The sequence below is a fragment of the Musca domestica genome, unplaced genomic scaffold (assembly GCF_030504385.1).
Source record: "Musca domestica strain aabys unplaced genomic scaffold, Musca_domestica.polishedcontigs.V.1.1 38, whole genome shotgun sequence".
Taxonomy (NCBI): Eukaryota; Metazoa; Arthropoda; class Insecta; order Diptera; family Muscidae; genus Musca; species Musca domestica.
In genome coordinates this window covers 5,665,879-5,679,080 of record NW_026712324.1, presented here as the reverse complement: position 1 = coordinate 5,679,080, position 13,202 = coordinate 5,665,879, and the positions used below count along the sequence as shown (strand labels likewise).

Here is a 13,202-nt window from a genome sequence, read left to right as displayed (position 1 = left end):
GTTCTTAAACAGCCTTAAAAATTCGAAGAACTTGTGTCATATCCAAACCTAAAGGTGCAAGTACATAGAAAGCTTGAAGTCATGCCTAGGCATATTAATGTCAAATTATAAAGGAAAACAACGGCAGGATTTAAAGGCGGCTCTGTAATCCCTTTTAAAAAATGTCACAAAATATGCCTAGCCATGACTTCATGCTTAGGCATGTACTTAAACCTTAACAGCTTTGTATGCATCTAACATTGATTTCCTATTTCTACCTCGTGTGATCATTGGTTTAGAGCATTTTTCAAAAAATGAGGTATATTTTTAGGCTGATCTTTATTTCTTAACTAATGAAATCTTAAACGCGAATATTTCCAAATAGATTGCAGTTATTCAAATTAATCGATTTTAGATAAGACCTCAACATTTCTTAGAAGCAAAAAATATTTAATTTCTTTTATACATTAACTGTGTTAGTAAATATAAAACTCTATAACTATTTTGTTACTTAAAACTACGTAATTGCTTTAGAAATCCTGCATTTGGTTGTATGCATTCACGTCTCGATTTAACATATCGGTAGGCCATGTCAAAATCCATGTGTTGATATTTCATGAGATAAGCAATGACAACACTAGCTGACCTCGATACGCCAGCATTACAGTGGACCAAAACACAACCATCTTTAGCCATGGCATTTTGTATAAACTCAAATGCCTGGTCCCATACTCCACTTGTTAATTCAGTTTCTGGTAAATCTAAACAATTTATAAATAAATTACTAATGCCCTCTGGTAAATCATTTAGAGGACATTCTATGCCAATACTTAAAATATGTGTTAATTTATATTCTAAAATATTTTCCAATGTCACTGAGTCTTGAGAACCAAAATAGAGGTGGTTTGGTAAAATGCAAGCTGGTTTGAAGTCCGGTTTGGTATCAATCACAAAACCATAAGAATTGGAGTTCGTTTCTTGTTCTAGTTTTTTCTTTTCCTGAGTAGTGGTATTTTCTTTAAAACGCTCTCCCGTGGCAGTGGTCACAATTGTCTCACAGCTCTTCATTTTATTACGTTTAGCTTGCAAAGCTTCAAGGAAACTCATTTTGTTTTAATTTATTCAACTTTTAGGTTTCGATCCTATTACTTATTATCGACTCTTAAATCCTCCTCATTGTAATGCACCCTCGCCAAATATAAACCATACGCTGGTGCAATTTGTAACCGAGGATCCCAATTATGCTTCGAGGGTATTGTTAACATTTCATAAATACATTTCTCATTGATACGATCTGTGGCCAATGCTATAAGTGAGCCCACAATACGTCTTACTTGTTTATAGAGGAATGATTTGCCTTTTACTTCTATATCCCAATAGTCATATAACTCTTCTGCCAATTTGGCATTTACTCCTGTACAAGCAGATCGACCAGGTTTTATATTGATTTCATCGATCCGTCGAACCGTAAACATAGGATGATCTCGTGATGCACTTTTCTGACGATCCTGGCTTTTGAAGGTGCGAAAATCATGTCGTCCTACAAACATGCGGGATGCCTGTCTCATACGTTCAACATCGAAGGTGGCTTTGCTGCAAAAGAGAAGAGATCTTTTAATAATTCAGTCTCATATAGACAAATCAAGAGGAAATATATTCGATGGATAGACGACCTTATAAAAACCATCAAGGTGTAAAATAGCCTCTAAAAGTTGTCTTTTAGAAAACATTCCATAGACCTTCTCACAAAAAGTTCTTTAATAGAAAAATGGTATTCTAGAAGTATTTCACATAAAAAATACTTATTGAAGGTGTTTTAAAGAATTTTAAGATTTTCCTTGTAGAGCTCTTCCATACATTGTTCGTTCGTAGGTGTTCTATAAAAGCCCTTCGAAAATAATTCTATAAATATAAGAACTTTCAAATATGGATTGAAGATCTTTGCAAAGGTTTCAATATTTATGAATAAGGCAGACATATTCACATAATCGCATGTGCTTTTTCAACTTACTGCAGAAAATGACAACGATCTAATTCCTCCACGGGTATAAATGATTCGAAGTGCTTATTTTGGGTATCCAAATCCTTTATGCCATTCTTGGCAACTGCAATGCGATACAAATAAGTGCGGCCCAAAGCACTGTAACGACAGTGAAATGTGTCCGGCACTATACGGGTATTTATCAGCCTAATGGGCAATCCCTGTTTATATAATGTGCGATTTAAAACACCAGTTATGGTTTCCTCAACATAAGGACTACCATCTGCACGTTGTAAATCAACATGTAGAGTTGAATGCAAAGCATGGACTCCGGCATCAGTCCTGTAAATGAAAGACATTGTTAAATTATTTAAATTTTAATTGACCTACTCACCTACTTGATATCACAGTCTGTATTTCATTCACCGGTCGAAATACTTGCAGAGCCACATCCAAACATCCCTGCACCGATTTCAGGTCTACAAAACTCGGATCGGACTTGATTATAGTTTTTTGAATGCCCCTGGTGAAAAGAAATCAACTTTATTTCATAATTATTCACACGTTTTTCCTAAACATACCGGAATCCTGTTCCAATATATGAGAATTCCAACAAATAACGAAACATTGTGATTGATGCGCAGTCTGTTCAGTAATAAGCATGTTCTCACCCACCCCCCATTTTTGTTTACATTTGCACTGAACATACCCCTCAAGTACTTATAAGACGTACGGCATACGTTAAGGGTGAATATATATAGGTAAATACGTAATGCTAAAAAGGAAAGCCAATTGAAAAGAGGACAAAAAGCTTAACTTTTTTTAAAGAAAATGGTTCAAAATACTATCTACTATTAAATTCGAAAGTAAGAAAAATATGTGCTGCAAAAATATTTTTGAATGTCGTCATATCAAATAACTCTAGTCACGGCAACCCTGTCATAACCTGACTTTTTGACAGCTCAAAGTCGATTAATCGAATGTCGACTTACCTATCCCTAGTCGCCGGTGTTGTTCCATAATAACCACCCATCGACAGCCTTAAAGAAAGAATTCGTTAGAATTATAAAATCCTACCAGGCTCCGTGCGATTGAATTATCAATTTGTTGAATTTTGTTTGTGAATAAACGGAACAAAATGCCTTCTTTGGTCGAAAATGAAGATCCTCAACAAAATAAGGAAGTCGCAGAATGGATGCGTTTTGGTATGCGATTGGGTGTGAGTGCTGCTCTACATCCTCTGGAGTATTCCAAGGTATTGATACAATTGGGCTACGAACCAATTGCTGCCGTGCCAGGACGTTCCATCTTGGGACGACCAATAATGGTGTTGCCCAATATCTTTCAATATGGTAAGGAATAGAGAAACAAATTTTCGGGCTATGAAGTCATCCTTTAATGAGTAATTGTGGTTTTCAGCTGGTCATATACGTAAAATTGATGGCTTTTATGGTTGTTATCGTGGCCTGACTCCCAAATTGGTGGGTTCAATTTGCAGCATGGTCTTGAGTGAAAAAATAGCCGATCGCTTGGGATTGAAACCGCTTGAGGAGCCAAAAGATGATGTCAATCTAAGTGATGAAGAACTGCAAGTTATATTCAAGTCAGGTTTTATATGTGAGTTTTAATCGATATTCTCCAACAGATATTTCCAATTCAAACACAATCTGAAGAGGGACATTGTTCTCAGTGTATCGGGCATTATTGTATCCCATCCGTTCCATGTTATTTCGGTGCGCATGATGGCCCAGTTTATTGGCCGCGAAACCTTGTACAAATCGATATTGGGTTCTATAGCAGAAATTTATAAATCTGAAGGCATAATGGGCTTCTTTTCGGGTCTTGTACCCAAGCTATTGTGCGATGTGGCTTGTTTGGTGTTGACCAGCTCCACGGTGTTTATGATTAACAAATACGCTGTTAAAGACAAATTGGGTCGCCAGTACACCGCTGGTTTTACACAGGTTGGTAAAAGGCTAGGAATATTTCTCAACTAAATATCAACGGACTTTCTTTTTCTGCCGTATAGTTTGCATTTTCAAGCATTTTATATCCCCTTAATGTGGTATCCACCTGTATGGCTGTTACGGGCTCTCGTCTCATGGCCGGCCAACCACCAATTATGCCACAATATTCTGGCTGGCTGGATTGTTTCAACGATTTGCAAGCCAGAAACGAGCTGAAGCGTGGTAGTTCCCTGTTCTGGAGGTAAGATTGACACAAAATTATATAAATGTAAACACTGGAATAATTTTGTAACACTTATCTTTCAGATCGGCCGGTGGTTTTGTCAAGCCTACATTCCGTGACAATCGCGGTTATGTACCAATGCCAACATTAGCCAAGTACCAATAAATACATTGGACCAATTACAAACCCCCAAGAACCACCTACTAAAGAAACAAATCAATCACTCCTTATTCGTCTGTCTTTTGTTCCAGACTCTAACTTTGCTTTTTATCTTCCTTATTTGTAGGAAATGTTCATAATTATGATAATGAAAATTATGTTGATGATAAGACCGTTTGTTTTTCCAAAGAACTAGATGAACTGTTGCATTTTGCTTTTCATAGAAACATTTTTCGCATGTTCTATGAAGAACTTTGATTTCGATAATTTATTACCAGTCAGTCAGTCACCTTATCTCTATTTATGTATGGTGATGACTGGGGAGGGCATTTGAAGAGCTGCTCACGCCGCTGTCTATTATCTGTATCAATTCTTTTTCATGATATAGGTGACAATATACCAAACTTCAATTTTATTTAAAAAAAACTACATAATATTATTTCTTTGTTTTTTCTTGTATTTCACTGTTATTTTTAAAACCCCAAATCTTGTTGATACAACTATAAAAATGATCAAAAACAATAAAATATAAATTCATTTATTATATGCGTTGTCACTGAAGTGTAATGTATCCCTTAGGTAACTGAATAAAAAAATAGAAATACAACATTAACATAAACGAATTGTGGCTCATTCCATGACGCCGGCAATCTGCATCCAAAAAATATTTATTTTTATTTTAAAACTTTTTTGTACAAGCTTTCAGTATAAATCTTTATTTGCTAAAGTACTCTTTAATTATGTAATTAATTCGAAAAGCTATTGATTAAGTGCCGTACTTGGTAAATATCTTCGGGATATACACGACAGCACCCGCCAATTATTGAAGCTCCCAAACGTATCCATTCACGAACAAACATTTTCATGGGTATACAATTGTCTCGGCCAGTCCATTCGCCTTTAGATGTGTCATATATTTCGCCACTATTACTGTAGACCATCAATGGGGGAATATCTTCATTACCCAGTAGACTGTGTAAGGATTTGAAGAGATTCGAGACAAACTTTAATCAAAGAAGAAGAGTGGAATTAAAATATCAATTGTAAAAATGTATGAGTCTTTTTAAAGGAATTATATCTATAGCAGATCTTTAAAAGATCCTGCGTCTGTAGAGAATCATAACTTTATAGAAGGCCTTAAGATATTAGAAGACTTTAAGATTCTTCTCATAGGATAGAATATTAGTTTAAAATGTCTACAAATAGAGGTAATTCTAAGGGCCTTCTAGAGACAAAATACCATTAATCAATTAAAATTTAAATTATATGTGTACTTACCTTGGGATTAACACAATTCACACCAATTCCATAAATATATTCACGCGCCTTAGCACCATATTGCCTTCTTACCATATCCCATACGGTTTTAGCAGCGTTGGCAAACTTTTCACCGTGGGCTAAATGTTGATCATCTTTACATTGAAATGATATCCAAAATTTAACATTGGCATAATCTTTGAGAAGCATTTCTGTAACAGCTTCGGCTTCTTTTTGACTTGGCATAGTTTCAATGGCTAAACCATCAACATTTTCGGCCAGTAATGCATCTATGCGTGTGCGATGGAAATTTTGTAATTCTTCTTTGGTTATTATATCTGTGTAATTTCCGGAATACTCGGAACCATCATGTAAGACAGCGCCATAGGGTCCCACAGCACCCATAACCAAAATGGTTTCATTGCAAGCCCCACTTGTGGCTTTGAGATTATCTAGATATCTTTCTCTGGCTTCTTTGGCCAATTTAACACTTTTGCGTATAAGTTGAATACTTTGATCTCTGTTGAGGTTCAAATATTTCATATAACCTTCGACACTGGCTTGATATGTATTCGATGAAATGATTTGGGCTCCATCTGAAAAATAGTTACATTTTGTAAATACTACATTTATGTTTATATAAACATTTAATCAGCCGCTTACTTTCCAGAAAGTCCAAATGTGTTCTAATCACGGCCTCTGGATTTTCCAAATCGAAACGTGAACCCCATAGAGGATCTCCGTCGACTTTATTTCCAACATATTTTACAAGTTGTGAGGTAAAGCCTCCACATTTTACCAAAATCCTGTCTTGTACCATGTCAGTATTTGATCTGAAAGATATAAAAACGAAATTTTGCGAACCTTAAGCCATTGCATAACGTAGGAGAGAATTGTACACTTTTGTCCTTCTTAAAAATTTGACAATTAGACATAGAATGAAGCATATATTTCCATTTGCAACGTCTTTATGTATTCGTGAAAATGAATTCTACGACGATTTATTGATGCCCGTCTGTCTGTTGTAAACGAGATAAAAAACCCCATTATTTGACGCAGTATCTGAAATTTACCATAATCGCTTGCATTATGTGTAAAATTATTGGTATTGAAAATGACATAAATGATAAGATTTTCCAAGTTTCGACAAAACGTATCTTTGTGTATAAGATTGGCTTGTTTTCAGTTTTAAATTAAATGAATTACGTTCGGAGGAGCATAATATGGACATATATTATTTAGAACTGCCATGAAATGGCGCCGTAAGTTCAAACAACTGTCAAGTTCTTGAATGTGCGATGCCATAATTAATTGGACTTTAAAAATTGTTCTTTCTCCCTGATATATAGACATTACACTCAGCCGAAATTATATTGATTTTATTTATTTGAAACAGTTTTAAAATACTCACTTGTTGCAAGATCTATTGAAAGTGTTTTGATACAAAGTCTCTATTGCTTTATTTACAGTTTTTTGCCCTAAAAAGGTCGAGTCTTTAAATTTGACTTGCTTTCTTCCATCTCAGAACAAATCACACACAAATTGAACTTCTGAGATGCATATGTTTTTCGATTTTTTGTGTAGATACGCATGTTTCTATGGTTCTTTGCAATTGTCGAATAAGTTGAGATACGCATGTATATATGTTGCCAGATTTATGTGTATAATTGCGTTTAGGGGATAGTTTGTTGGTTTTATTAACTTCAGAACCTGATAAAACCTTATAAATCTCATATATAGGTAGGAGTTTGATAGAAACTGTTTTTTTTGGACTCTTGGCTATCGAACAACATTTTGTAATAATTTGTACAAATTACACTATGTGAAAAAATCCATTTTCTTAAATAAAAGTAGGAAAAATCCCGCAGATGATGAAACTAGAGCTAAAAATATTAGACACGTGTCTTGGCGTTTAAAAGTTCAGATCACATAGTAATTTAAATAGAAAGGGCATTCTTTTACATTTTTTTGAAACTTTCGGATATAGATCTGAAAAATGGGACTTTTTGGTATCTTTTTCTAATTGTTAAAAAAAACTTCCTTAAAACGAGAGTCAAGATAATTTACAAGATTACTTGCCATTGAATTCTACTACAGATCCCATAATACAACAAAAGTTTAAATCTTGTCTACAAACATACAGGGTGAGATAAAAAAAAACTGCAAGAAAGTCAAACGCCATAATTTTTATTTTTTTTTTTAATTTTATTGAATGAAAGTAAAAAATGTCGGAAATAGCATAAAATTTTAGAATAAGTTTAGATTTGTTCGAATTGGTCACCTTTGGCACGAATTATGACCTTCAAACGGCCAATAAAACCGTCACACGCTGCCCCAAAGTTGCTCTGCGGTATTTTGGCCCATTCCCGGCTGAGCACTTGCTTGAGGTGATCAACACTTTGGTATTTTGTTAGTGCCAACCTTGCTTTCCAAAATACTCCGGACACAATAGTCCAACGGATTGGTGTCCAGAGTTGTTGGTGACCATTGTGCGCTAGAAATGAAGCGAGGAACCTCATTTTGTAACCATTTTTTGGTGGCGCGTGCTGGGTGCGATGGTTCTGAGTCCTGTTTGGAATGTCCAAGGTCTGCGGCCAAAATGTTTGCGTGCCCAAGGCTTTAATACACCTTCCAGAATATTTTCGCGATAATATTCGGCATTTGTTCTGATGCCACGGTCGATTAATACGAGCGGAGAGCGACCATCGGCTGTTATGACGGCCCACTCCTTCTTCATGGCCGGCGCTTGAGCTCTTACTTTCTTTACAAACTGCTGGACAAGGAATGTTTTCTCATCGGAGAAACCAAATTCGGCAGTTCACCACTTTCGGCCAAGCGAAGCAACTCTTTAGCTCTTTTGAGTCTATTTTCTTTCCGTTGCGGTGTAAGTTCTGGCACTTTTTGGAATTTCAATGGCTTTACCCCGAGCTCATTTTTCAATATTTGCCGAATAGAATATTGCGATATGTTCAGCTCACGAGCCTTTTTGCGGCCACTGCGACGCGGGTTTCGATCAAGTCGCTTCTTTACTTTTCGAACCATTTCTGCTGATGTTGCTGTTTTCTTTCGTCCACTTCTTTGACGTCGGGCTAGGCTACCAGTATCACGGTAAAGAGCGATGGTACGAGACACAAAGGATTTATTCACATTTAAATACTGGAGTGCTCTAACGATAGCCACTTGTGGTTTTCCAGCCAAATATAAAGAAATCACGCTATCACGCTTGAATTCCATCACGAATAACTTTTTTCTGGATAATTCTCACCAAAATGCTTTTCTACGCTTGTAAACAATAAAATGAGCTGTCACTGGAATAATTTTAACAGATGTCGGACGAGTGGCTTAAAAATGACAGCAGTCTGATGTTGGTTGCAGTTTTTTCAACTCACCCTGGATTTAAAACAGCTTTTGTGGTTAAAGCGTTTATGCAGAAATCTCTCAAAAAAAAAACATGATTTTAGAAGTACAAAGTCAAATCCAAAAAATATTCTCCATTCAATTTCATCCTAAGTCACCAAGGAAATTAAATTTCTATGTCCATTGTATATCAACATAATATTTACATCAATATTACCACGAAAATATTTTTTTTATTTTCATCATCAATTTTCCACGTCCTTTTTTTCGATTTGATGTCTTAAAGTAACATAACATTTCAGTTTTGTCAGAAGGTACTAAAGGAAGAATGTTTCTACACAAAATTTCACTATTAGTCTTAGAATAAATTGTGAATCTAGGTTTAACAGTTTTAATAAAAAATGCATTCGAAATTGATGTACAAAAATTTTAAATAAGTGTTTGCGTTTGTTACCGTTATTTTAACACTTTCTATATAAAATTTCTATTAATACTTCAGTTTTTAGGAAAGCTTTGTGAGTCTCTGAACAAACGAAATTTGTATATTCAATATGTACTATGGAAAAACATTATCAACTTTTTATACCCTACACCACAAGGTGGTCAGGGTATTATGTCTTTGTGCATTTGTTTGTAACAGGCAAAAGGAAACGAGATAGACCCATAGTTCCTTTTGATGATCTGCATAGAATCCCATTCTGAGTCGATTTATGCATGTCCGTCCGTCCGTCTGTCCATGTATTTTTGTAAACAAAGTACAAGTCGCATTTATTGCCCGATACAGACTAAATTTTGCACAGATCATTTGTTTGGTCCAAGGACGAACCCTATTGAAATTGGAGATAATCGGTAAAAATTTAGATATAGCTCCCGATTTGCCTTATATTGTGCACCAAACGTGTAATATCAGTCTGAATTGTATGGAATTTTGCATATACACCCAAATTAGGCCTGAAAATAAGTATGCCAAATTTGATCGAAATCGGTTCAGATATAGCTATAGCTCCCATATATATTATTCATTCGATTTGTTATTTTTGTCCTCCGCAGCCGTAATATGAACTCTGCAACAACAATATTCGGGGAAATATATCAAATACAGCTCAGAAATACATTTGCTAAAGTTTATCGAGATCGGTTCAGATTTGGATATAGCTCCCATATATATCTTGGTCCGATTTACTTTTTATTGTGCACCAAACGTCTAATATTTGCCCAAATGGGATGGAATTTGGCACATGCGACCGAGTCTAGAAGCTAGTATGTCAAATTTGGTGAAGCTATTGCTTCCATATATATTATTCATCCGATTTGTTATATTTGTTACCCACAACCGTAATATGCACTCCGTAACAACGATATTCAGGGAAATATATGAAATACAGCTCAGAAATATCTTTGCTAAATTTTATCGAGATCAATTCAGATTTGGATTAGCTCACATATATGTCTTTATCCGATTTTAAATTAATTTCGCACCAAATGGGCAATACAATTCCGAATTTAAATTATACAAATGCTTCGGCATATTTAGTCCTTTGAACTTTAAATTATAATTATAACCATAGCGTGTATGATTGAATTCTCCCATAAAAACTTTTAATTGCTATGCGGAGCTCTACTAAATTAGCAAAGTGGTGTAGGGTATCATAAAGTCGGCCCCGCGCGTCTTTAAGACTTTCTTTACTGGTTTTATTCTCGAAAATTTTGCAATGTATTCCAATTTAGTGCAATTTTTCTATAAGTTCGCCGAAGAAGAGCCAGTCTAGTTGTTGAAAATTTCGGGTAGATTTCATAGTACTCGGTTTGTAGATTTAAACACAAAAGGAGCTTCAGTAGTTGAATTCTCTAACTAACTTTTGTCGGTAAGTTAGACTTATTTTTTATATCAAAATTTTGGGTCTTAAAGTTACCAATTTTTGTCGGTACTCAAAAAACCAAACTTTTCTAAGGACTCCAAATTGTCTTGATCATTATTTTGAGATATAATTCGCAAAATTTAGGATTGAATTTTGAAATTTGATAGAGATTTTTGATAACACCCAGAATCATTGGTAATTCTTCACCAATGATTCATCTGTCTACTTTGAAGTATAGTACTCATATTGCATTATACACCGATTTCGAGTATTTTTTTACGTTTTACTTATATTTTCAGTTAAAAACTGCCAAATTTTGAAGTTTTTAATTATTTTTATGCTATATTATATTATTGCAAGGGTCTTGGTGGTATTTTAGAGAATCGGGAGGGAGAAAAAAATCTCTAAGAGAGAGAGAGAGAGAGAGAGAGAGCATTCTCCCATTACAAATTACTGAGTAGTCTACAATGAAAACGTTATCATATTCACCTAATTGCAACCATGCAAGGCAATCCACAAATTTTAAGGACAGCTAATTTCACTTAGTGTTATTTATTAAAAAAGTTCGACATCACACAATAGACATATTGTTACTCACTTCGAAAATTCTTTATAATGTAGATTTTTATTTAAATTCTGTTTAGATTCAATAATTCAAAATAATAATTCAATTGATTAGAACGCGTTGTAACAACGACCTTAGTCTTTAGACTACGGATGGCGAATACTTTTTACAGCATACAATATATGATCAGTTTGTTTTTTAGAATTTTGAAGATACGTCACGATGATATGACACTAAAATCTAATGGAATGATGGAAGCACACGCCTATAGTGATAAGAATATCGGCCAAATGTATTGGTTGTGTTTTTATACGATTATTTTCGAATACATTCTCCAAAATCATTTCCCATTTGTTTGAACTAAAAAAAGCAATTACTTTAAAAGTGAATTCAAAATATGTAATCAAATTATGTTTACGTTTTTGTGTTTGTCGTTAAAATAAAGAAATAATTTGTGGATGACTAACGCATCCAAACGGATTGTGTACGAAGACAGACAGTTGATAGATAAAAAAAGTACATACAGGATGAGACGAAAAAACTGCAACCAAATTCAGACTGCTGTAATTTCTCAGCTTCTCGTCCGACAGCCGTTAAAATTATTCCAGTGACAGGTCATTATATTGTTTATAAGCGTACAAAAGCATTTTGGTGAGAATTTTCCAGACAAAAAGTTATTCGTGATGGAATTCAAGCGTGTGATTTCTTTATATTTGGCTAGAAAACCACAAGTGGCTATCGTTAGAGCACTTCAGCATTTAAATGTGAATAAATCCTTTGTGTCTCGTACCATCGCTCTTTACCGTGATACTGGTACCCCAACGTCAAGGAAGTGGACGAAAGAAAACAGCAACATCAGCAAAAATGGTTCAAAAAGAAAAGACGCGACTTGATCGAAACCCGCGTCGCAGTGGCCGCAAAAAGGCTCGTGCGCTGAACATATCGCAAAATTCCATTCGGCAAATATTGAAAGATAAACTCGGGGTAAACCATTGAAATTCCAAAAAGTGCAAGAACTTATACCGCAATAGAAATACTTAAAAGAGCTAAAGAGTTGCTTCGATTGGTCGAAAGTGGTGAACTGCAGAATTTGCTTTTCTCCGATGAGAAAACATTCGTTGTCCAGCAATTTGTAAACATAAAAATGATCGTCAGAATAAATGGTGAATATTATCGCGAAAATAATAAATAAATAATAAAAATACAAAGTGTCGATCACCTCATGCAAGCGCTTCGCCGGGAATGAGTAAAATACCACAGAGCAACATTCAGGCAGCATGTGATGGTTTCATTGGCCGGTTGAAGGCCATAATTCGCGCCAAAGGTGACCAATTCGAACAAATCCAAACTTATTCTAAAATTTGATGCTATTTCCGACATTTTTTGCTTTCATTCAATAAATATTTAAAAAAATGTAAAAATTATGGCGTTTGACTTTGTTGCAGTTTTTTTATCTCACCCTGTTTAGATAATGAACCGAATTTACAACCTGTACGAAAGATACTAAGTGACATCAAATTTGACATGAATGTCGGAAGACCGCTGAAATTGTGAATTTTGCTATGAAGGTAAATAGTTTTTGGAAATGCGTGCTATATAATGTACAAAAAGAAATAAATTCGGTAAGGTGTATGGGAAATAAAAATTGTTGTATTATGTATTAAGAATGGGTGAAGTTAGATTTGCAATAGATGTCCATTACAGGTACGAAAAATACTAACATACCACGTTTGGTATATAGAAATGTTGTAATATTTTAAAAATAAGATAAAAACAATATATGATTCTGTACTAATTTTAAAAATGTATTAGATTAGAAATAAATAAATAAATACATAAATAAATAATAAAATTA

The 13,202-nt window shown here is 34.7% G+C and overlaps 4 protein-coding genes across 5 annotated transcripts; 1 reads left to right on the top strand and 3 right to left on the bottom strand.

Moving 5' to 3' along the window:
- Positions 1-371: 371 nt before the first annotated feature.
- Positions 372-1,086, bottom strand: LOC101893163 (dual specificity protein phosphatase 19). The gene has a single exon (XM_005188463.4). It carries the CDS (start codon positions 1,084-1,086, stop codon positions 487-489), a length of 600 nt encoding a protein of 199 aa, XP_005188520.2. The 3' UTR covers positions 372-486.
- Positions 1,087-1,109: 23 nt separating this feature from the next.
- Positions 1,110-3,084, bottom strand: LOC131804064 (tRNA pseudouridine synthase-like 1). Of its 2 annotated transcripts, none has more exons than XM_059126352.1 (4): positions 2,953-3,084; positions 2,355-2,483; positions 1,991-2,302; positions 1,110-1,572 (listed from the first exon to the last, which is right to left on the bottom strand). In XM_059126352.1, the coding sequence occupies exons 1-4, from the start codon at positions 2,991-2,993 to the stop codon at positions 1,125-1,127; spliced, it is 930 nt and encodes a 309-aa protein (XP_058982335.1). In that variant the 5' UTR covers positions 2,994-3,084; the 3' UTR covers positions 1,110-1,124. The 2 variants fall into 2 exon arrangements, with proteins under 2 accessions (XP_058982335.1, XP_058982334.1); XM_059126351.1 differs by lacking the exon at positions 2,953-3,084 and adding an exon at positions 2,542-2,675.
- LOC131800560 (mitochondrial carrier homolog 2-like) lies at positions 3,006-4,850 on the top strand. The gene is given in 4 exon segments (XM_059126349.1): positions 3,006-3,312; positions 3,380-3,924; positions 3,990-4,168; positions 4,234-4,850. Coding segments are annotated over 4 exon segments (1,020 nt in total). The 5' UTR covers positions 3,006-3,098; the 3' UTR covers positions 4,316-4,850.
- On the bottom strand, positions 4,836-11,505 carry LOC131804063 (uncharacterized). Its single transcript, XM_059126350.1, has 4 exons — positions 11,381-11,505; positions 6,230-6,399; positions 5,588-6,162; positions 4,836-5,313 (listed from the first exon to the last, which is right to left on the bottom strand). Exons 2-4 carry the CDS (start codon positions 6,384-6,386, stop codon positions 5,056-5,058), a joined length of 990 nt encoding a protein of 329 aa, XP_058982333.1. The 5' UTR covers positions 6,387-6,399; positions 11,381-11,505; the 3' UTR covers positions 4,836-5,055.
- Between the last annotated feature and the right edge of the window lie 1,697 nt (positions 11,506-13,202).